General features: G+C 37.9%; 1 protein-coding gene across 3 annotated transcripts in view; it reads left to right on the top strand.

The window, feature by feature from the left end:
• LOC148945286 (uncharacterized) overlaps window positions 1-24,513 on the top strand; it is a 354,164-nt gene that overhangs the window by 252,089 nt on the left and 77,562 nt on the right. For 2 of the 3 annotated variants that reach the window (XM_089099445.1, XM_089099447.1), the window contains exon 2: window positions 12,921-13,453. In XM_089099445.1, coding sequence (XP_088955571.1) covers window positions 12,921-13,453 — 533 coding nt within the window. Of the gene's footprint in view, window positions 1-310; window positions 570-12,920; window positions 13,454-24,513 lie in introns of those variants that run through there. The other variant, XM_089099446.1, reaches the window with a different exon arrangement.

The following is a 24,513-nucleotide window of genomic DNA, read 5'->3' as shown; positions in this document are numbered from 1 at the left end:
AAACAAATTATATTGAAAATTGTGGAAATTTAGGAAGAAATGATAATTTGGTCCTAGGCACTGACAACTCACTCCATTGTGATCCTGCCTGGATTACAAAATTTATTATAATCTAGGGATATAAATTTACCTATGTCAAAAATGTACCTCTTCGAGCTTTTTTTTGTTTTTAATGAAGGTAAACAAGCAAAGATTTACTTATCAGCCAAAGAGTTTTATGTCTTATCAAATACACGAGAGGAATAATAAAAAGAGGAGAGAAAAAAACCTAATCAAACAATGCAACAACAAGTCATTAGCATCTCTCGAGCGAGTCATGTGGAATTACAAGTTACATTTTTGGGCCGTTCGTAAAGCAACATCAGTCACTCAGTTAGAGATGGTTGATGAATGACTGCACATGTTGTTCGAATTAGTGTTTACTTGTAGTACTTTCCCTCCTTATATGTTGGTTGGGTGGGGATAATAATCAAATTAGATATTAGTGAGTATGGAAGCAATGACCAGTGAAGATGTGGATAAAAGTGCTGATGTCAGTGATGACTTGAAGGAAACGCCTGCCGAACAAGGTCTGTTCAATTCTTCTTAGAAACTTACTTTTTTCTCACCCCTCCTGAATGCTGATGTCTCAAAAACTTAAAAAATGGTTGGTTAATTTATGGTATAGAACAGACAACAGGTAGAAAAAAAGGGTTTATTTCTTGTTTTCTCGATTTATTCGCTAGCTAAAACATGAAAATAGGCTACCACGTGATGCGCCTTTTACCGCTGATTCCAAGTAGGCATGGGCGTAGGGAAAGGGGAGCAGCTGCCCCCTCCCCCCTAGACCTTCAAATTTATATTAGGTATGGCTGAAAAAGCAGATGGTTGGAAAAGCAGTTGATAAAAGGCCCTCTATCACACTATCGACTGCCCCCCTCCCTAGACAATATGCTGCCTACGCCCATGCAAGTAGGCTATAATAAGCGCTACCCTCGCAAATGAAATCTATCCTCCTAATAATGCCAGCTATAGCCCTAGGTTATATGCAAAACCTTGTCTGTTTTTTTTTATTAGGTATTTTTTTTTTACACTGTCTTTATTTGACATTATTAACCAACTGTTTATGAGAAATAAGCTAAAAAAAGAAAGGTACTTGTTAATTAAACGGAACACACTCAAGAATTAGCCTACGCTCTGTCAGATTTGAGAAAACCCGTTTTATAGCCACAAAGACAAGTGACGGGTGGCAGAATGCACTGGACTCATAGTTTTTGGACTATATGTTTGCACATTAGGGGGGGGGGTAAAGTATTTGGACAGGGTGAAGTTAGAAAGCAACGTTTACTTCATAATATGCAGAATGATTGCAGCTATCACATTTTGCATGCAGATGCGCTTTACTTTACCCCCACCCCCCGAATGTGCAAATATATAGCCTAAATTATAAGTCCAATGCAATCTGTCACCCGTGACTTGTCTTTGTGGCTATAGAACTGGTTTTCTTAGATCTTACAGAGCGTAATTCTTGAGTTAATTAACAAGTACGCCAACCAAAAGAAAAATGAAGACCAGTAAATTAAGCACAATTTTGTACATAGCCTAGAGTTATTGGTCTATCTGACCTGTTAAATTTCGAGTTTTTTCCATTACTTAACTGCGTAGAAGCAGTAGTGTAACTTGCTGTGGGGAAGGGGGGGGTTGCAACTGCCCCTCCCAGACCTCGGTTTGGCCCCCCTACACCCCCGTTTGCCCCCAGCTGAAATTTAGTTTCTTCCAAAATCTTATCAAAACTAAGATAAACATGCATAATTCAAGCATCAACTGAAACAGATCAGTTTTTTTAGCACATATTTACCTTTATAGTACTTCTATAGTACTAAATAGTACCTTTGTGGTTCTAAATGGCTTTTTTTAGTTTTTACCGTCATTTTCACTTGATTTCGGAAAATTGGCTCCAACTTTGCCCCCCACCCCAGGATTTTGACAGTGGTCAAATATGGCCCTGAAGCATGGACGCTCCGAAAAGCGGATGAAGATTAGCTAGATGTTATCTAGAGAAATTGCCTACGGATTGTTCTTGGTACCCAGCTGACTAACCGTATTTCAAACAGTAGATTGTACGAAAAATGTGGTTCAATCCCGTTTTCTAGGGCTATAATGAGAGAAATGAAACTCAGAGAGGAAAGAAACTGACAAAATGAAAAATAAAATCAAAAAGGGTGAAAAAACGAGGATTTTGTCAGCCAGTGGAGATCCATAAAGAAGAAGAAATAAGCAGATATTTCGACAAGGACCTCTGCCAAGTCGTCCTCAGTGCTAAACAAAAAAGAAGAAAAAGAAAGAAACAAAAAACCAAAATCTAACCTTTCGAAGTTTACCTTACAAAGACAGAAGAACAAAGAACAAAGTGTCTGTTCTGTCTTTGTAAGGTAAACTTCGAAAGGTTAGATTTTGGTTTTTTGTTTCTTTCTTTTTCTTCTTTTTTGTTTAGCACTGAGGACGACTTGGCAGAGGTCCTTCTCGAAATATCTTCTTATTTCTTCTTCTTCATGGCTCTCCACTGGCTGAGAAAATCCTCGTTTTTTCACCCTTTTTGATTTTATTTTTCATTTTGTCAGTTTCTTTCCTCTCTGAGTTTCATTTGTCATGTATAGCCAGCCAGTGTGGTCTAAGAATGTATTTATAATGAGAGAAAGGTTGAAATGGCTAGGGCACGTTCTGCGGATGAAGGATGACATATTGCCGAAAATTGTCCTTTTCGGCCAACCGTCTAGGGCTAAACGAAAAGCAGGTCGTCCTCGTCTGTGGTGGGAGGACGGCATAAAGAAAGATTTAAAGGGGTAAAATTCTACTTTAACTACTTTTGGCTTTCTTGGAAAGGGGTTAGGTATGGAAAATGAAATTTCAGGGATGGGGCTACAGGCTAAAGTATGTCCCGGGAAGGTATTTGGAAGTACCTACCTCCACTCCTTCTCCCTCTAGAGGGTCCTGAAAGTTGCCTACATGACATGTCTATACCTATTGAAATTTTGACAAAACAACATTTTCCCTTAATTTTCAGTTATCAGTTTTTTTTCTGTGGCTTTAGTTCTTTAAATGCAATTCCTGCTATTTGAGTAGAGTTTTAAGCCATATCAATGTTTTTTTCAAAATTTAGGAGATGTATTTGCATATATTTAAAATGTTATAAATTGGGATAGAGCACAGTTGTGAAGCTAAAAACAATTTTGTTGTACTTCATTTAAGCAGAAGATCTATTTTTAACTTTTATAACAAACATTTTTTTAGAGGTCAACAGGACCCTTTAGAGGGAGAAGGAGTGGAGATAAGTACTTCAAAATACCTTCCCGGTCCATACTTTAGCCTGTAGACCCATCCCTGAAAGTTTCATTTTCCTAACCTAACCCCCCTCCATGATAGCCAAAAGTAGCTAAAGTAGAATTTTACCCTAATCGAAAACCCATCAAATGGGTATTTGCAAGAGATAAATGGATTGCAAAGCGTGATTTCTAATTGCGTTTATAATATTTAAACTGTTGTTTTTTGGGGTTCAGGGGGGAAAAGGTACCTAGGTTAGGTTATGTATTTAAGGTACTTGTGTATTATACGGTACCCACGAAAGAAGTCAAGCTTGGTTAATGCTAATAAAATATAATAAAATAGGATGAATATATAATACTTTAGAAACAAATTTGGGCTATATATTTCAACATTAGAGGGGGAGGGGTGTGGGATAAAGCATAGCATGTATTAAATACGTAACCTAAGCTAACCTAGGTACCTTTCCCCCGCTAAACCCCAAAATACAACAGTTTAAATATTGTAAACGCAATTAGCAATCACGCTTTGCCATCCGTTTATCTCTTGTAAATATCCGTTTGATGGGTTTCCATTAGTAGTTCCTTGTACCGTATATAACGATGGGTACTGTATAATGCACAAGTACTGTATTTAAAAAAAATATGCTATGCTTTACACCCCCCCCCCTAATGTGCAAATATATAGCTCAAATTTGTTTCTAAACTATTATATATTCATCCTATTTTATTTTATTTAATTAGCATTAACCAAACTTGACTTCTATCCTGTGTTGGATATAATGCGCAAGTACCACTTCCTGGGAGGGTGTAAAAAGGGAGGCGGTACTTATGTATTAGCTGGTATCCACGCGAGAAGTCAAGTTTGGTTAATGCTAATGAAATAAAACGAAAAATGATGAAAATATAATTTAGAAACAAATTTGGGCTGTGTATTTGCACATTAGGGGGGTGGGGAGGGGTTTGTTGGGTAAAGCATAGCATATATTACGTGACCTAACCTAACCAAGGTACCTTTTCTCCCCGTAAATTCAAAAAACAATAGTTTAAATACTGTAAACGCAATGACAAACCACGCTTTGCGATCCATTTCTCTATTGACAGATACCCGTTTGACTAGTTTCCTTTAGCACAATATATCGCGTGGGTACCACCTAAAACATAAGTACCAGGGAGGCTTTGAATAGATTGGGATGGAGGAGGAGCGTGCAAAGCTGTGTTGGCCTCAGGTGGCTTGGTGCTGCGGTGAGTTGTTAGTAGTAGTAGTAGTAGTATATAATTGCACATTAGGGGGGGGGGGGCGAAAAGTATGTGGAAAACGTGAAGTTAGAAAACAATTCTTACTTCATAATATGTAGAATAATTGTACATTACACATTAGGCCTGCAGACCCGCTTTAATTTACCCCCTCCCCCGCCTAATGTGCAAAAATTTAGCCCAAATTTGTTTCTAAAGTATTATATTTTTATCATACTTAGGTATATTTCATTAGGATTGAGTGTCGGAGAAATAAGTTCTACTTAGATGAAGGATATTAGGTCGGGGTTATATCATACAAGTATCCAATTCAGGATAACCTATATATTAGCACATTGTGGGAGGGGATAAAGTTCATTTCTGTTGCAAACGAATATTATATGTAGATTCAGGATGCAATTCTGACTCTAAAGTTGTATCTATTTCTTAGCTATGTCAGTAATTTAAACTCCTGCAAACTAGAATGGGCCCCCAGAGTGACCCCTTGTTCTTTACTAGCAACTGGACACCAGAAATTCTAATAACTACCTTAAAACAATCACAAATTGGTTGCTTATTTATTTCATTCCAAAACGCTTATTGCTTTACTTTACAACACCCCACCCTCCTTTCTGATGGATAAATATATATAGTCATTGGCGTCAACTCACAAAAATAAGAAGGAGGGGGGTACTTGTGAAGAGAAACACACTGACCAAATAGAAGCAGTTCCGTACCACTAGATTCCTTATCTTATGCTATTTCCAAATATCATGGTCGCTTCTCTGACAATGCACCCCATCCCTCCTGAAGGTCCAAGATGTCGCCTTAATAATAAATTTCGGTACTGGTACATTATGCGGGCACCGCGAAGAAGTCAAGTTTGGTTAATGCTAATGAAATAAAATAAAATAGGATGAATAAATAATACTGGTACTTAAGTATTAAACGTACTCTTTTATGTACTGCTAAAGAAGCCAAGTTTGGTTAATGCTAATGAAATAAAATAAAATAGGATGAATGCATAATAGTTTAAAAACAAATTTGGGCTATATATTTGCACATTAGGGGGTGGGGGTAAATCATAGCATATATTAAATACGTAATCTAACCTAACCTAGGTACCTCCCCCCCCCCTAAACCCCAAAAAACAACGGTTTAAATATCTTTAACACAATGAAAACCACGCCTTGCATTGCATTACTCTATAGCGGTCTCTTGAATGGGCGGGTTTTTCGTGATTGATTTCCAAAAGAGTATGTTTAATACATAAGTACCATAATAGTTTAGAAACAAATTTGAGCTATATATCTGCACATTGGGGGGTGGGGGAAGGAATAAAGCATAGCATATATTAAATACGTAACCTAACCTAGGTACCTTTTCCCCCTCTAAAGCCCCAAAAAACAGTCGTTTAAATATTGTAACTCATTGAGAAACCTCGGCTTTGCCATCATTTATCTATAGCGGTCTCTTGCAAATAGCCCGTTTGACGGGTTTCGTGACTGGTTTCCTTGATACAGTCTTTCGCGGTGCCCGCATAATGCATTTCTACCTATATTTCTCTGTTAATTTAATCCCGTGGTGCGTCACAGGCTCTTTGTTCAAACGAGTTTCTTCAGTCTCGACTTGGTGAAATTTATTGTCGCCTGAGTAAATTACAATGGAATGTGGATAAAATAGTATTAGAAATTATTAAAAAAAAATAGATAACAATGGAAGGAAGCATGATCATGTGATTGATAGAAACGTCCTGCATGTTATAAAGTAAGAATTTGATTGCTTTAGTGTTTTCTTTATTTTTCGTATATTCCTAAGGCTGTATCAGGGACCACCAGGAAGCGGCGTGCATTGTTAGAAAAGTAACCATGATACTTGGAAATAACATAAAATAAGGAATGTAATGTTACTACTTTATTTGTCTAGTAGGTTTCCTTAAAAAGTGGCCAACCCAATTCTGATGTATATATTTACCAAAAATCTTTTTTTCAAAATTTAGTGGGGCGGGGATAATTTTTTTCCAATTTCTTCATGGAAAGTACCAAAAAAGACAACTTTATATAGGAGTGGGTTAATTGGAGCAATGTATTCTTATTTCTGATATGAGTAAGTATTTGTGACTGTTTTTAAGTAGTTTTCATAATATTTGCTTAGGCTACATTTTGTATTGGCCAATAGGCTAATAAGGAACAAGGCTTTACTTTAAAGATTCTTTCAAGGGTTTGAAATAAAATTTGCAAAGTAAGCGACTAATGTATTTGGAAAGAGCATAAAAAGACGTATCGATTGGTGCATTCACATACTACCTATCTAAGTAGGCTAGTGGGGAAAAAAACCAGATTCATCTCTGGCCCCATTAGGGGTGCTGGAGTGTACTTGTGAGGGTAGCGATTATATTTGGAATCAGTGTTAAAAGGCATATGGAGTAGCATGTTCATCTTATTATTTGAATGTTCATCTTATTAGTAAGATTATTTAAACATCGGTTCATATACAAAAACACAGTGCGCTATCCAATTAAACTTAGCTCAAACTTGGTTTAGAATCTGGCTCTAATACTCAGAAATATTTTACCGAGGCCTCGAGTCTAAAAGAAGCTAATTATTTGGCAAACTTGTTGTTTTCCAAAATTGTCAAGGATGATCTTGCATGAAAATTCCTCCTGAAAAGGAAATGCTTTACTCACAAAAGAGTAGTGCCTTTCAATTCCCCATTCAACACTCTTTCCAATTACAATAGTCACGACCGGGATAATTGCGTTCCCCTAAACCCCTAATGGGGCCAGGTATAGTCTTAGCTATATGCGATGGCGTCAATTGGGAGGGGGCAGGGGAAAATACCTTTTTGGTGGGCATTTTCATTGAAAAATGTCATTTTTGGGTAATGTAATTGAACAGATTGAAAAAACCGACAAATCCCCCCAGACTTTAAAAATTACGTTTACCCCCCCCCCCTGCATATTTTTTGTGAATTGATACCGCTGGCTATAGCCAAAACAATTCTTACGTTACGAGATGCAGAAAATCTCCATGAATCATATTTTTATTGTTCCTTTCATTTAATATAGATTTTCGAATAAGTTTTGTATATAGCCTAAGGCTGTATCTGATCACATTGGGGAGGGGGGCAATAGCCATGGTAGGAAAGATTATATTTGAAAAGAATGCTGAATAAGGAATTATAGTGTTTTATTTTCATTTTCAGGGGGAATATCCATACAGAATTATTTAAAACAGGTCTTCACAAAATCTTCAAACCCTGACAAGTAGGCTATAGTAGGAATGGAGGTAGAAGCTTGAAACTACCTTTCCAGACCCTAGTTGGGGCTGTAGAGCCATTACTAAAAGTGTCGTTTCCCTAGCTCAGTGATCGGCAACCTTCTTTGCCAAAGTGCCAAGTATGAACAATAGAACGATTAAAAAAAATTCTGAGAGCCAAGTATGTATAATTTTTTAGTAAACCTTTATAATCATTTTAGACCTTCATAAAGTTACTGGTACACTGGATAACACTCGATTTCATACCTAATAAAGATGACTTGCAAAATGAGAAGAGAGATATATAAACATGGCCAGAAAAAATCACTGTTTATTTGGAAAGCACTCAAGCTTAACTTCTATGGAAGACAAGTGTGTGGGGTTTATTCTTCAAGCCAACACATCATTCAAACCCATATTTAAATTCAAGCCTTTAATTTCTTTTACGAAATCTGATTTTTTTTTTTTTTTTGAAGATATAAAAGCGACACATCTGTGCCACTAAACCTTTTAATATCTGATCAAAGGATTTCGAATATGCTAGATGGTAAGATAAAATAAGATTTATTCATGATGAACTACACATGCGATAGTATATTATAAACCCACTCCCCCAAAGACTCCTTGGCCTGTAAAGCAGGGGTAGACATACGAGTCACTTACTCAGAGAAAAAAGTCGCTTGCAAAGAAAAGAAAAAAAGAATACAAAAATAGATAGATTAGACAAGTTAAGTGAATTCAGTAAATTAAAGAGACTCCAGGGAATCCTACGCATAAGAAAAAAAGAAATAACTACTTAAAACGTAAAAAGTTTAAGTAGTTTTTTTGATATTCTTGCATTATGCGGGCCTTTGTAAAAAGTCAAATTTGGTTAATGCTAATTAAATAAAATAGGATGAATATATAATAGTTTGGAGACAAATTTGGGCTATATATTTGCACATTGAGGGGGTGGGGGGTAAAGCATAGCATATATTAAATACGTAACCTAACCTAATCTAGGTACCTTTACCCCCCCCCCCCTAAACCAAAAAAAAACACGGTTTAATATCGTATACGCAATGAAACCACGCTATCATTGCCTACTCTATAGCGGTTAACCCGAAAGGCCCGCATAATGCAAGAGTACCGTTTTTTTAACAACCTATAAGAGTAATTGGACCTTCGAGCTGATTGAGTAGGACCTTCGAACAGGATTGAAAGCTGACCTTACAGACGTAGTAAAAGGAATTTCAATATTATTTTTTGGATTACGAAGATGACAGTTATTTTTATAGAAAAAAGTAGAACATACCCACAAAAGAATATGTAATGATTCTAGGTCAAGTAAAGGAATAAGGGAACAGGTGCTTTATGCGGACACTTCTATATGCTAATGAGAGACGAAACCTGCCATACTGGTTATTTTCAAGAGACCGCTATTGAGAAATTGAATGCAAAGTGCAGTTTTCATTGCGTTTACGATATTTAAACTGTTTTTTGGGGTTTAGGGGGGGAATACTTAGGTTAGGTTAGGTTTGGTTACGTATTTAGGCTAATATATGGTATATTTTACCCCTCCCCTCCCCCCTAGTGTGCAAATATATAGCCCAAATTTGTCTCCAAACTATTATATATTCATCCTATTTTATTTCATTAGCATTAACCAAACTTGACTTTTTAGAAGTGTCCGTATAATGCACCAGTACCGGAATAAGTTCTGAAAGATTAGTTTCCTGAATGATTTTTCTAGCTTAATAGTTCGAAAGTGATTTTAAAAGAGAAGGAAAAATGATAAACTCTTTTCCGATCAGACCTCATTTTCGAAGGGTTTCAGATTCCTTTTCAAAATACTTGGATATCTCCTTTTCTGAACATAAAACATTACTATGCCAAATCCTGGCAATAGGAATTATTTTCCAATTGGGGAATTTTCTCTCGCCAGTACCTCAAAATCGATTTTCTTACTTTTTTGTTACTATGGGCCGACTCTATACTAGGTTGTAGCTACCGCTGCAGCCATGGACTGGTTTGTTGTCTCAAACTAAAAGAAGTGTCATGTTATTGTTCTATTAGATATGCTCCCTTGCATTTCAGTGCTACGGAATTTATATAAATCAATGTGATTATTTCTGGCAAAGTGTTTATTCATAGGTGCTCCCGGGTTCGTATACAAGGAGGGGTAGGTCAGCTGTCTGAAAAGCACCTTCACGTACACATTTTCGTGATGTGATTCTTTGACACAGTCTGGGCTGAACATTTTTTTTTTCACGAAAATTAAAGAGTGAAAATAAGACTTAAAAGGAGCGTTATTGATTCATTTTTCTATTATAGTATATTAATTTTAATATTATATTAGTATTAGGTTAATATATTGGTGGTATATTAATAGTAATTTTTGTTATATAGCAAACCTTGAACGAACGGGAATTATTTTGAATGAAGACAAGCCTAAAATGAACATAAATTACACTGAACAATGAATGCAAACTTAAAACGAACAGAAATAACTACAAACAAAATTGGTTTGACGGCTCCTCAATGGCTAGAGCCTTGATTCCCAGTGTGGGGTGCATGACCTACCGGTGGGACCTGGTAATATTTTATATTACCGGTCATCGGCAGGACGTGCACCCTTTGGCAGACTATACTTTAGAGCCTTAATTTTGAAAAAAAGAAACGTTTTTCATGTGAATGGCGTCACATTCATATAGATTTAAAAAGATAAAAAGGCACATGATAGTATTGCAATGACTTTAAACATTGTATAAAAAGTGTTGTATCACGACAGTATTTTTCATTAGTGTAAAATATACTTAGAGGATCAATAAAAAAAGATACCAAGTTAGTGGCTTTTTAAGATTCCTTCAGGTGAATACAAGTAAAATTTTTAATAACATAATTCAAATAATCACGAGGAAGGCAGCATGATTTTAGGAATTCCTAAGTGGGGCATGTCCAAAAATCGGTTAGGAACCACTGGGCTAGAGTATCACCCGTCCTTTATTGAATTAAAGGAAAGTAAAAGCAAGTTTTGGCACTAAAATGAAAAAGTAAATTTAGAACTCGAAACAACCACAAATTAACTTATATAAAATTTTTATCTAGCTCGAGCAGAAATTTACTAAGAATTAAGAAATGGAACGTGAAATGAACAAAAATTAACGATCATATTCAGCAATATCGAAATATTACAGATCAGCCAAATTGTTAAAACAAAATACAAAAACTGGACCTCCAGTGTTGAGGTCCAGTGAAGTTTTAAAACAAAGGTTATCCATGGGTTATACTTACGGAGCAACACACGGCACTGGGTCCATAGTTTGAACTGGAACACTCGAAGAGCGCAACAAAAGCATTATCTGGTAACCCAAACCAAATTTAAACTAAGATCTGAAAGACTATTCTTGTAGTTGTGGATGACTAGAATGTAGCCCGTTGATAACAGTTATATGATCGAGCACGGGGAATCGACGCAACAGCGTTAGCTGTTGGGCAACATTTTGTTGACGAGATTTTGATACCTTCCCTCCACCCACAGAGATTGGATCATACGTATACCTTAAAAAAGACACAGCGATGAGCCTCAGTCTTGCTTCCTATAAAGATTGGTCTGGACTGGACGTATCATCCGGTAGAAATGCTTATGACGATAATTTAGGCACCCTTTGCCTCTTCCTCTGGAGAGGTTGAATCGATCCCGGAATATGAAAAGGCATGCCTAAGACATTAACTGTAACTTTAGGCTAAGATTGGTTGAGATCTGAGAAACCCTTCGGTTATTGGAAGGAACTAATATCTAAGAAGTGCTAGTAAGACATTAGCTCTTACAAACCACCAAGTTTCGTTAAGATGTGATAACCCTTTCTGGTAATTGCATGATCACAAGAGTTACTTCTGCTTCCGACAAAGCTTGGCTGAGATCTCATTGCCCCTTCTACTAGATCTCCTTATGATAAGAATTTTGAGGTCCCTCTTCTTTCCTTCCGGAAAAAGGTTGGATCAAGTCCTAGTCCCCAAAGGACATAACTAGGACATTAGTTCTTACGTTTCACCAAGTCTCAGTAAAACCCAACAAGCTCTTCTGGCAAGTGTCCTTATGACTAACTCCTTTACTGTTCTAAGAATTTAGTGGCCCACATCCCCCATCGGTCAGGCAGGGCTAGGACTTCAAAAAGGCACAACCAGCACACTGACTCTTGTTTCCGACCATGTCTGATTGAGGTTTGATAGCCCCTTCACATGGAAGTACTGATAATAAGAATTCAGAGGAACCTCTATTCTTTCCGTTGCTAACATCAGAATGTGTTGGAACACCCAGAGCCATAAGAAGAACACATTTTTTTTTTTTAATTTGTATAAAATTTGGTTGAGATGTGACAACCCCTTTAGGTGAATGTGCAAGTGGGAAGGTTCTTGAAAACCCTCTCTCTTTCCCCACCTATGAATCAGGTCACAGTTGGACTTGTTTCAGTCTGCTTATGGATCCCAACTTTATATGAATTTGACATTTCAGACAGTTTGATAAAAATTGAAAACCACATTTAAAACATGCAATTCGAAACTGCTATATTGACCTTTGTAAATTTTTGTCCTAGATATATGGAAGAGACCTAGGATTTTTGATCTCCAGGCTCGAAGAGATACTTTTGTGCTTTATCCGAGTCTGACGTTAAATTATCCCAAAGAAGTTTACTCTCAGGGTTGGGACAGTTACATTTTGCTTCTTGTTTATACTATTTGGTAGAAACGATTTTTTCAATTTTATGTCTGGAAAACTATTGGAAACCTTGTCACCTTCTGACGATATTTTTCTCCGTTTGGATGACAGCCATACCCCAAAAAATCTTCAAATTTTATTGTCTTGTCTTTACCGAGCTGTAGACCACTGATTACGAAATAAGACAGCAACACAATCAGCAGTGTTGCTCCGCAACACAAAAGGCTGTAGCTTGCTTAGCTTCAGGATTTGTTTCTCCGTAAGCTGTGTACCAAATTTTGAACTGTAAAACGTTTGTATATTTCCTGGCTTTATTTTGGAAAAGCCCTGGGGAAGGTGATTTAGTCCCCTCCATTTGGTAAATTTCAATTTTTTCATTTAATAAAATTTTAGTCTTTCACATAACCACTTATCAATTTTTTATTTTAGACTTAGAGCCGGGATACTTTTTCCTCTTACCATGTTCTGTATGTGGAAGAAATTTTAAACCCGACTCATTATCTAGACATCAATCCGTGTGTGAGAAAAATGCTCAGAAGAAAAGGCCTGTATTTGATTCATCGAAGCAAAGATTGCAAGGGACTGAACTGCAGTTTTCATCGCCCACCTCACCTTCAGCTCCAACGAAACGATCTTATAGCTCGTTGACACCAGCAAAGAAGAGACAGTCCAAGTGGAAAGAACAACATAATGATTTAATACAAAGTGTAAGAGCTGCGAAAGGAAGTGCAGCTCCCGGTCTTTCAGCGCTAGTGATTGGACCGACTTTTAAAAAGAGATCTGTGAATGTTTTTCAATCTGTTCCTGACGATGTTACCCCTTGTCCCCACTGTGAAAGAAGTTTTGGGATTAAGTCTTTCGACAGACATGTGGATTGGTGCAAAGAACAAAGAACTCGGTTGCAAAATTCACCAACAGATCAAGCCAGTGAAGCAAAGGAGAGATTAGAGGCACGAATCAGGGTAAGTTTTCTTGCAGTTTTATGAATAATTTTTCTTTTAGTACAGGTAGTGCCAGCAATCAGTGGCGAATCCAGGGGGACGAGGCCCCTCCCTAGTGTAGTCTAAAGTAGTGTAATTTACTTAATTAACTAAAGTTTGCATTAATTAAATTTGTTCATAACGTAAGTTTATCGGATCAACCTATTTTGTGCCCCCCCCCCTAAAAAATCCTGGATCCGGGGAAAAATTCTTAAAAAAATCCAGCAATAAGGATGACGTATCGTTTGTCTTGGCGGTTGTCTTTTTTTTGTGCGAAGTACGGATCGTATGACACTCTTTTATAATTTTGTGTGTTGACAGGCTGAAATATAAATTGTGGGTCTGAAGGTGCTGAAATAAAATATTCTTTTGATGGTATTGTTGACAAACCTTTTAACGAAATTGAGAAATATTGCTTCCGGGATTATTTCTAATGGGGGAGTAATCATTTTCATACACTCATTCCTTAATCGGTAACATAATGCTCGGATTTATCAACTAATTGCAAAAAACATAGTAATACATTTGAAACCTAATTTTCTGTTACAATATTAGCTAGAAAATCATTGTAAATCTGAAATTTATTTTATCAATATTTCTTACTTTCTCAACATTTTTCTTGTCCTGTGCTGCGTTTCCCCCCAGCCTGCTAAGAGGCCATTAACCATTTTCGTTACATTGGAAGCAACAGTCCTTCCGCAACATTGACGAAGAGCATAATTGCAGCCTGACACTAACCTGCAGACTCTCACAGGGACTATCTGTCTTGGCTTTACTCTAATTAGCCATGGTTCTCAAGTTATTCATCACTTCCTCCAAGTTGACTTTAATTTAATTGGAGGTGGAGGGTATCGGGGAATTTACCCTCTCCTTAGATCTTTTTTTGTCTCCCCCTAGATTTTGGAAAAGTATTTTTTAAGTGTTATTTTTTTGTGTTTTCATGGAAAAAATTGAAAAAAAAACGAAATTGGCACCAATGGATTTTGGATTTTTTTGCCCCTCCTCCCCTTATATTTTCATGAATTGACACCGCTGATAATGACAATTGAAAGAGGCGTCTGTATTTCAAAGTCAGACATGTAAAAAAAGTAAATAGGCCTACTTTAGAGTGACGAGTTATAAAACCTTGACAATACGGATATTATATCTCAATTAAAAGAAGAACATTATTATAGTTACTTCCAGGAGTTGCTTTTTAAAGGTTTCAACCGAGTGCTACTTCAAGTGTTGCAGTTCTATCCTCCCTGAGATGACCAAAAGTAAACATAAGCTGAAACTTGGTTGTATTTGTAACGGATCCAATATTGCTATATCAAATATATATCTTTTAATATTTGTCCCCCCCCCCCCTCCGAGAAGTTTTGTGAACTCTTTTGGCTCTCACGTTTTTAGTTTCCAGCTTTTGTAGAGCTAAATTAAATATTCGACTCTTAGTCCTAACTAAGAAAATAATTCCTATTTTCAATGGAAACGGGTAAGCTCTTAAGGTAGTCTATTAATAAAAAAAAGTTGTTTTTTTTTCAACTGAAAATAAGGAGCAACATTAAAACTTAAAACGAACAGAAATTGTTCCATATATGATAGGGACTGCCCTTCCTCGTCCCTCTCTCTTTACAATTACTCGGTTACCCTCCCTCATTCTTTACAGAATTGGGACCAAAAGTCAAACTTTAGCGTAAAGAGTATGGGATGAGGAAAGGGCAGCCCCTCTCATGCATTGAAAGCCCCTCTCTTTATATTTGAAAAGAACTTGTTTTTTAGTCAATTTGTGACTATTTTTCAAATCATGCTATGAAATCCCCTTCCCCCTCTGTGTAAAATTTTCCTTGAAAAAATCTCCCCTGGAAAATTTCTTTCCCACGGAAAATTCTCCCCGTGGAAAATCCCCTCCGCAAAAAATTCCCCCATTTCCCAATACCAAATACTATATGCAAACAGTGTGCAAATTGCATAACTTGAAACCCTTTCCTCAAGGCTCTGGGGGTCATGTCATCCATAGAGGTAAAGTTATTGAACCTTTCGACTATGTTGAACTAAATGACTATCTAAAAATTTTGATCGGATGTCTTTGGGGAGAAAGGAGCGTGGGAGGGGGGGGGCAAGTTGCCCTCCAATCTATTTGTCACTTGAAAAGGGCACTAGGGCTCGAACGAGCGCTCTCCCGATTTTCTAGGACCATTGGATACGATCATTCCTGAAAAAAACAGTTCTTTTGAAGTATTAATTGTTATCAAAAATCATGTTTTTAGAGTTCCAGTTAGCCTACAATTGGGCCGATTTGTTCTTTACTTACAGTTGATTATCATGAACTGTTCAACAGTCAGAAAACTAAGCAATCAATGCTGAAATCAAAATAGTTTAATGTCAGAGACAGGTTTTTTGCCTTCACGGAAAAAGTTTTGGCAGTTGCACCAGTTTTAAAAGAATGGATACGACTTATTTCGTCCACCAATCACTAAGCTGGACGAAAGAAATTTGAAAAATAAAATACTGCAAAAAGAGAATAGTAAGACCTCACTTAATATGCGTTTTGTTCTTAGCCTATCGTAACGTAAGACAGAGTGGATAAGAATAAAAGACTAATCTTCCTTATCGGAACTTCGTTTTTCTTCTCACTAAAATCTTTCACTGGTAGTTTCTTCTTATCGCTTTTCCCGAACGTGAATCTGGTCGATACATTTTTTTTTTGGTGATTTCCAGCTAAATTACCGGTGGTACAGGGATGCGCAATTGACAGATTACTTGGATTGGTCAATTCAACAATTAAGCTAGCCATTTTTCAAGCTACTGGCTTCCATAATGCTTCAAGTAATTTCAGTTAAACCACAACAATTTTCTATTCAATTACAAGTATATTTCAATTGAAAGTGGTAAAAATTTACCCCTATATTATACCGTAATATAAACAAATATACCAAAAATATACAACTATAATAGCAAACAACTAAAAGTTTTTTTTCATGTTGCACTAAATAAAAATTATGAAAACTACAACTTAGAAATAATCGCCCCAGAACGCAGAAATGTCACTAAGAAGGGTCTTTATCGAAAGAGTATAAAGTCATGCTGTGTCCATTGACGCACTGTTTTGTTTTGAACAACACCCTCTTATCATGGAAAAGTCTAATTGCCTCTTCTTCAGTCCTCGGCAAATCCCAAAATGTCATTTTAACATCCATGGTCAGCAAAGTATAAACACATACAACAAGTACTGACAAAACCTATCCTCTCCACACAAAAAAAGTGACCCCTTTGTCCGCGTCTCCGGAGACGATTCCATACCTATGCGAACCTGGCGAGTAAATCACAAGTTCCGTAGGTGATTATACTTGTTGCGTAAAAGCTGTATTAAATTTAATTTATTGGCTCGGAGCGATTAAGTAGTACAACATTTACCCTCTAGAGGCGCTGAGGTACGCGGGGTCACTTTTGGAGAGTTTTGTCAGTACTTGGTCAGTATGTGTTTATACTTTGATGGTCAGACACTATTTTCTATCAACACAGATCGATAACTGATGACAGATCCAGTGTTGCCAGAACGTGTAGCAAAAAATACGCCAGACTTTGAAAAATACGCCAGAACCTTTGAAGACCATGGCTGCCAACACGGTCAGTTCCTAAAGAGCTAAAATTGCCCAAACTTGAGTGTTTCACAACAATTTTCAGTGCTACAGTTAAAAAAATTTGCGCATGTCGCGGCTCGCGCCGCGACACACGCATGGCTTACTAGCTGTAGTTGGGTTAGTTTTAGGTAAATATTTATTTGCATTTTTTTCTGCTTCTGATTCTAGTCTGCTTCTGAACAAGCCCAATTTTGAACCTTTACGCCATGCTCCTAAGAACAGTGTAAGGCCTGACAGAACTTTGAGGCACATCTGGCACTCCGAGGATGAACACTAGGCTTCATTAAGGGGGCAACCACTCGAGCTACCTTTGCTTAAATTTGTAGTTATTTACTTCTGGTCAAAAACTGGTTCACGATACCAAATAACACCCACCTGAAAAAATAAGGCATACTCTTCTAGCACTATATCTCAGAATTCGGGGGGAGGTGCATACTGGATGTGACTCTGATCTCCCAACATTTAGAAACTTTTTATGAAATAAGTTTTTTTTATTATAGTGTTCAGTTTGGATAAGAAATCTTCCAACAAATTGCCAAATTTAGCGTTACCGACCACTGGCGAAAATAAAAGAGCACAACGGTCACAATAAATTTAAATTTGGCTCTACTTTATACGAAAAACATAATAGGGTGGCCTACGTAGACTCATAGGAAAGAAACCAGGGTACTTTGTCTTATAGGCACCACACTCAAGATCTTGTATCGCGAACATGAGACAATAACCGGTTTTCATGGTCTTAATCATAGACCATTCTTAAGTAAAGAACGATGTTGGCACAATGTATTATTTATTTATTTTTTTTCTTGGTCTTAGACCAGGGCACTTCGTATCGAAGGAATTGTCGTAGAAAGTTCGAAAAGGGCTCATTCGATTGGAAATTGGAGTGGCTAGTACCCTTTTTAAGTGCCGAAAGTGATTAAAGGGCAACTAGCCCACCCCCACGTCCATAATTCCAATCACATTCCATCCATATTGTTAGAGAATCCTTCTGTTTAGCGTAGTTGATTTCAAGATTGAACGTATGTTTTTGAGGAGGTTACTCCCCCATAACCCTCAGGGCAAGGGTTTTAAGTTATGCCCTGGGGGCATATAAGAACGATGTTGGCACAATGTATTATTTATTTTTTTTTTCCTTTAGACCAGTGAACTTCGTGTAGAAACACTTGTCGTAGAAACTTCAAAAATGACTCTTTCAATTGAAAATGGAAGTAGTTTTTGGACTTTATAATTTTCAAAAGTGATCGTAAGGCAATTAACACCCTTTCCAAGCCTCCCTTTCCCCGAATCACATTTAATAAAAATTTTGAGATAGCCATTTTGTTCAGCGTAGTTGATTTTTAGATAGAAAATATGTTTTTGAGGTCACTCCCCCACAACCCTCAGGACAAGAGTTTCAAGTTATGCCCTGGGGGTATATAAGATCGATGTTGGCACAATCTATTATTTATTATTTTTTCCTTTAGACCAGGGCACTTCGTATCGAAGAAGTTGTTGTAGAAACTTCGAAAAGGGCTCATTCAATTGGAAATCGGAGTGGCTTGTGCCCTTTTTAATAGTCGAAAATGAATGGAAGGCAACTAACACCCCTTCCACGCCCACCATTTCCCGAAACACATCCAATCAAAATTTGAGATAGCCATTTTGTTCAGCGTAGCTGATTTCCAGATAGAAAATGTTTTTGAGGAGGACACTCCCCCACAGCCCTCAGGCCAAGGGTTGTAAGCTATGCCGTGGGGGTATATAATATTTTAATAGAAAGCGTTGTCGTAGAAACTTCAAAAAGGCCCATTCGATTGGAAATTCAAAGGGCTAGTGCCCTTTTTAATAGTTGAAAGTGATTGGAGGGTAACTAACCCCCCTCTCACGCCCACCTTTCCCCAAACACATCCAATCAAAATTTTAAGATAGCCATTTTGTTGAACGTAGTTGAAAGTTCTGGAAATTAGGTCTTTGAGGATGACAATCCCCCCACAGCCCTCAGGGCAAGGGTTGTAAATTATGCCCTTGGGGCATATAAGGTTTTTATAGAAAGCGATGTAGTAGAAACTTTAAAAAGGGCTCATTCGATTGGAAATTAAAATGGCTAGTGCCCTTTTTAATAGTCCAAAGTGATTTGAAGGCAACTAACACCCCTTCCACGCCCACCATTTCCCCAAACACATCCAATCAAAATTTTTAGATAGCTCTTTTGTTCCACGCAGTTTAAAGTTCAGGAAATTATACCTTTGAGCAGGACACTCCCTCCACAGTCTCCAGGGCAAGGGTTATAAGCTATGCCCTGGGGGCATATAAGTTTTTATCGAAATCTTTGTCGTTGAAGCTTGAAAAAGGGCTCATTCGATTGGAAATTCAAAGGTCTAGTGCCCTTTTTAATAGGCGAAAGTGATTTGAGGGTAACTAACCCCCCTCTCACGCCCACTTTTTCCCCAAACACATCCAATTAAAATTTTTAGATAGTCATTTTGTTCAGCGTAGTTGATTTCCAGATAGAAATTATGTTTTGAGGAGGACACTCCCCCACAGCCCGCAGGGCAAGGGTCGTAATGCCCTGGGGGCATATAAGGTTTTTATAGAAAGCGTTGTCGTACCTCGATTGGAAATTCAAAAGGCTAGTGCTCTTTCTAATACCGTAGTCGAAAGTTATTGAAGGGCAACTAACCCCCCTCTCACGCCCACCTTTTCCTCAAACACATCCAATCAAAATTATAAGATAGCCATTTTGTTGAACGTAGTTGAATTCCCCCTCGGAAAATAAGGCTTTCCAAATTTGAAAATTTTATTTGAGTTTGATTTTTTAATTTCCGGAGGGGGAAGGAATTTCGCTTCTTATGTAGCATGAGCCACTCAGTCAAGTTTGTGCTATGTAAAATTCAAGAACACGCCAGTTTTTTCGTTAGTTTCTTCGTTACTTTAGAAATAAATTTGGGCTATAGATTTGCATATTAGGGGGGGGGGGTAAAGTATAGCGGGTCTGCATGGAAAATGTGTTTGATACAATTATTCTGCATATTAGATAGATAGATAGAGAAGTGTATATTAAAGCCAAATATACGGTCATGAACATAGTAAAACAACATAAATACTTACTTACTTAGATCCCGGCCATCCTCGTGGGACGTTTTGGGGCCACTCCTCTTGCTAGCTCATGCGTAAGGGCTCGGTACATTGCTCTATCTGGTGCGATACGTGATAACTGGGCTATCTTGACGTTTTCGAAGTGGAAGTACTCCATCCATCGTTTTCGTGGTCTGCCTCGAGGGCGAAGGCCATGGAGGGATCCTTCAAGGGCGATTTTCGGAAGGCGGCTCTGCTCCATTCGCTTGACGTGGCCAAACCAGTGCAGTTGTTGCTTCTTGATTTTACTGAGTATGGTTTCAGTGGACTGGAGCCTTTGACGTACTTCCACATTTGTGATTCGGTCAGTGTATTTGATTCTAGAAATGCGACGGAGGCATCTCACCTCAAAAGCTAGAAGTTTTATTTTGTCTTCGGTTTTCAGAGTCCATGTTTCACATCCATAAATAACTATGGGGCTTACTAAACTGTTGAATAAGCGCATTTTGAGTTTGTTGGATAGGTGATTACTTTTCCAGAGGTTGGCTAGCCTTCGGAAGCTAGAGCTAGCAAGTGCAAGTCGACGTTTCACGTCAGAGCTATGGCAATTATCTGAGGAGAGTAGGCTACCAAGGTACAGGAAGTGGTCAACCGTTTCAATCTGTCTCCCGCCTATGGTGATAATGGGCGGGTTGTCTAGTTCACGACTCATAGTTACCATGACTTTGGTCTTGCAGGCATTGATCTTCATCCCAAACGGCTTTGTGGTATCGTAGAGATTATCAGCTTGTGCCTGCAATTCTTGTTTAGAATTGGCTAGCTCATCAGTATCATCAGCGTAGGCAAGATTCTCTATTAGCACCCCTCCCATTGTTGCGCCATATTCCGACTGCATCATTGATAGAACGGCATTTAAAAAGAGGTTGAAGAGATGTGGTGATAAAATACAACCCTGGAGTACTCCTGACGAAGTTGTAAACTCTTCTGACAACCCATCAAAGGTTATTACTTGGCCTCGGAACTGGTCGTACAGACTCTTGATTATTTGGACTCTCTCATAAGGGATACCGTAGTGAAGGAGGATATACCATAGTCCTTCGCACCAGATCAGGTGAAATGCCTGACGGAAATCAAAGAATAGTTGGTAAAGCTCTTGGTTGAATTTAATTTGTCGTTCCATGTGTTGCCAAACGATAAATGTCTGTCTATTTTCGATCTTCCAGGGCAAAAGCCGGCCTAATATTCTCCAATGGCAAAGGCAGTTGTTGCTTGTATGCGTCGGAGTAGGACTTTTGTCAGGACACGTGACTGATGGCTCGTGAGGTTGATCGGACGGTAGTTTCCGCACTCTTTCTTTGACCCCTTTTTGTGAATGGGTACAATGGCAGCCTTGCACCACTGACGGGGTACGCGGCCGGTTTCCCACACCGCAGACACAATGGCATGGTACAGATCAGTTACATCATCCGATCTAACGTTAATCCGATCCGAGTTCAGCGGTGACTCCATCCGGGCAAGGGGCTTTTCCATGATTGAGCGACTTGACTTCCGACTCGGTTTCTGACTTGAGTGGGGGTAGTGGTTTGAGTTCGTGGTCGGGTATGGGGAAGCGGGTTAGTATTTCAGGATCTACAGCTACTATGGGATTCAGTTTATCGTTAAAGTGTTCTTTCCATCTTTCAAGTTTCATACTTGAATCGTAGATCTCATCTCGGTCTTTGTTCAGGATCACTGATGTTTGCAGCTTTTATTCCGGGTTAACTCGCGTATCACTTTGAAAACAGCTGCACTGTTTTTCTTCTTGAACGATACTTTGCAGTCTTCACATTTTTTTCACATGGCTTTACATAGTGCCTTTCTGATCTCTCGATCTACTCTTCTCTTGAGGAGCTTGTAAGCATCCCAACTGTGACGGTCGGATTTATTGCAAAAAATCGCTTATCCTCGCATAGCGCAATGATGTCATCTGTGATCCATGGTTTTTAATTTGGAGTTTTTCTTCCAAGGACGTCATTCGCTGTCTCTATGATTGCTGATGTGGCCTGCTCGGTCAGGGATTGTATCTCATTAGCAGTGGTCAAGGGAGGATGATTTTCCAGGATCTCTAGGAATTTTTCAGATAGAGTGGAAGTGTAGGTCTGGCTTTTTGCGGGATCCCGCAGTAGATCCACCTGGAATCTTGGGATTTTTGTTGCTTTTTGGAACTTTCCCATTCGTAGCTTGAACCTTGACATCAGGAGAGTGTGGTCGGAGTCGAAGTCTGTTCCAGGTAATGCTACTGTGTCTAGTACGGAAGACTTGCAGCGCAAAATAACATAAATAACAAAAATAACATAAATGAAAGGCACAAATAACATAAACTTTGATTAGCGATCATCATAAAACACTTAAATGAAACTCTACATTAACCTAATAATAGTATTTAATACTTGGAAAACGATCATTGAAAAAAAAACAAAAAAAATTAACACTAGGAAGAAACACTAAAATGAAAGAAAACGTTTACTTTATACGGTTTTTTTTCTTTTTAGTTAACAAAATTTCAAGATACCTGGCTATTCTTCTGTAATTTTTTATTGGCTATATACCTAGAAAGAATTATTTTCTGACTTCAAACCTCCCAAATACTTTACTACCCCTGTAAATACCCCCCCCCCCCCCCGGAAAATATCCCAACCCGTGGAAAAGAAGGCTTTCCAAATTTGAGAATTTTATTTGAGTTTAATTTTTTTAATTTCCGTAGGGGAAAGAAGTTTTGGTACTTGTGTATTATGGGCAACTCACTCAAGTTTATGCTGTGTAAACCTCGAGAACAAACCGGTTTCTTCGTTTGTTTTTTTTCGGCTTAGCGTGAGACAAGACAAAGACAAGTGACAGAATATATGGGAAATATATAGTTTGGGCTATATATTTGCACATAAGGGGGGGGGGGGGTGGTGGTAAAGTATTTGGACAGTTTGAAGTCAGAAAACAATTCTTTCTAGATACGGCCACTAAAAAAATGCTGAAAAATAGCGAGGTATCTGGAAATTTTGTTTACTAAAAAAAAAAAAAGAAAAAAAAAGTATTCATTAAAAAAAAACTTTCATTTAAGTGTTTTTTCCAAGTGCTAATTTTTTTTTTCATGTCAATGACCGTTTTTCCAAGTATAAAGTACTATTATTAGGTTAATGTAGCGTTTCATTTAAGTGTTTAATGATGATCGCTGATCAAATTTTATTTTATTTATACCTTTCATTTATGTTGTTTTACTATGTTCATGACCGTATATTTGGCTTTAATATACACTTCTCTATCTATCTATCTAATAATATGTAAAATAATTGTACCAAACACATTTTGCATGCAGACCCGCTATACTTTACCCTCCCCTTCCCTAATGTGCAAATCTATAGCCCAAATTTATTTATAAAGTAACGAAGAAACTAAGGGACAAACTGGTGTGTTCTCAAATTTTATGCAGCGTAAACTGGAGTGAGTGGCGCATAACACACAGGTCCCAAAATTCCTTCCCCCTACGAAAATAAAAAAAAGCTGAAATAAAATTCTCAAATTGGGAAAGCCTTATTTTCCACGGAGGGGTATTTTCCAGGGGGATATTTTCCGAGGGGGGGGAGGGGTAAATGCCTAGAACCGTGTTACTTAGACTCAATACAAGCTTGTTAAAAATCAAGAAATGATGCTTTTATAGTCTTATGAGGGGAAAATGATATTGATATATGTCAAATTCCTTTGTCTGGCTTTCGAAATTGATAGTAATAAAATTATTATGAAAGGAAAGAATATACCGATACTATTGGATATTACAGCTTCGTTAAATGACAAAAAGTAATAGGATCCAAATAAGCAAAATAATTTCTATCAGATAAAGCATTTCGCGTCAAAAATACGACAAGATCTACGTGCGGCAGGATGACTAAATATTTTCCCGCCAGTCACCATCAAAATACGTCAGTTTGGCGGGAAATAAGCTAATATGGCAACAATGGACAGATCGCAGATCTCCCCATGGTCTGAAAAACTGGTTTTACTCAGAGTTGGTTGATGCTTGAATAATGCAGGTTTATCTTAGTTTTGACAAGATTTTGGAAGAAATTTTAATTTTAGTTGGGGGTTAAACAGAAGTCTGGGAGGGGCAGTTGCCCCTCCCAGAACTCAGTGTGGTGGCTATAAGACACAAGTACCGTAGAGGAAGACCTTGAGTGTGGTGGCTATAAGACACAAGTACCGTAGATGAAGACCTTTAGTGTGGTGGCTATAAGACACAAGTACCGCCACATCATTCCTGTCTCTAGTTCTTACCGTCACGGTTTCTAAAGCAGTGTGTACAAAGGAATATGTTTTTCATCTGCTTCAACTACA

Source organism: Artemia sp. Qi Xiang Cuo, chromosome 13, assembly GCF_049724085.1.
Source record: "Artemia sp. Qi Xiang Cuo chromosome 13, ASM4972408v1, whole genome shotgun sequence".
Classification (NCBI taxonomy): domain Eukaryota; kingdom Metazoa; phylum Arthropoda; class Branchiopoda; order Anostraca; family Artemiidae; genus Artemia; species Artemia sp. Qi Xiang Cuo.
Note: the sequence above shows the minus strand (reverse complement) of the source record. Positions and strands in the feature narration are given on the sequence as shown.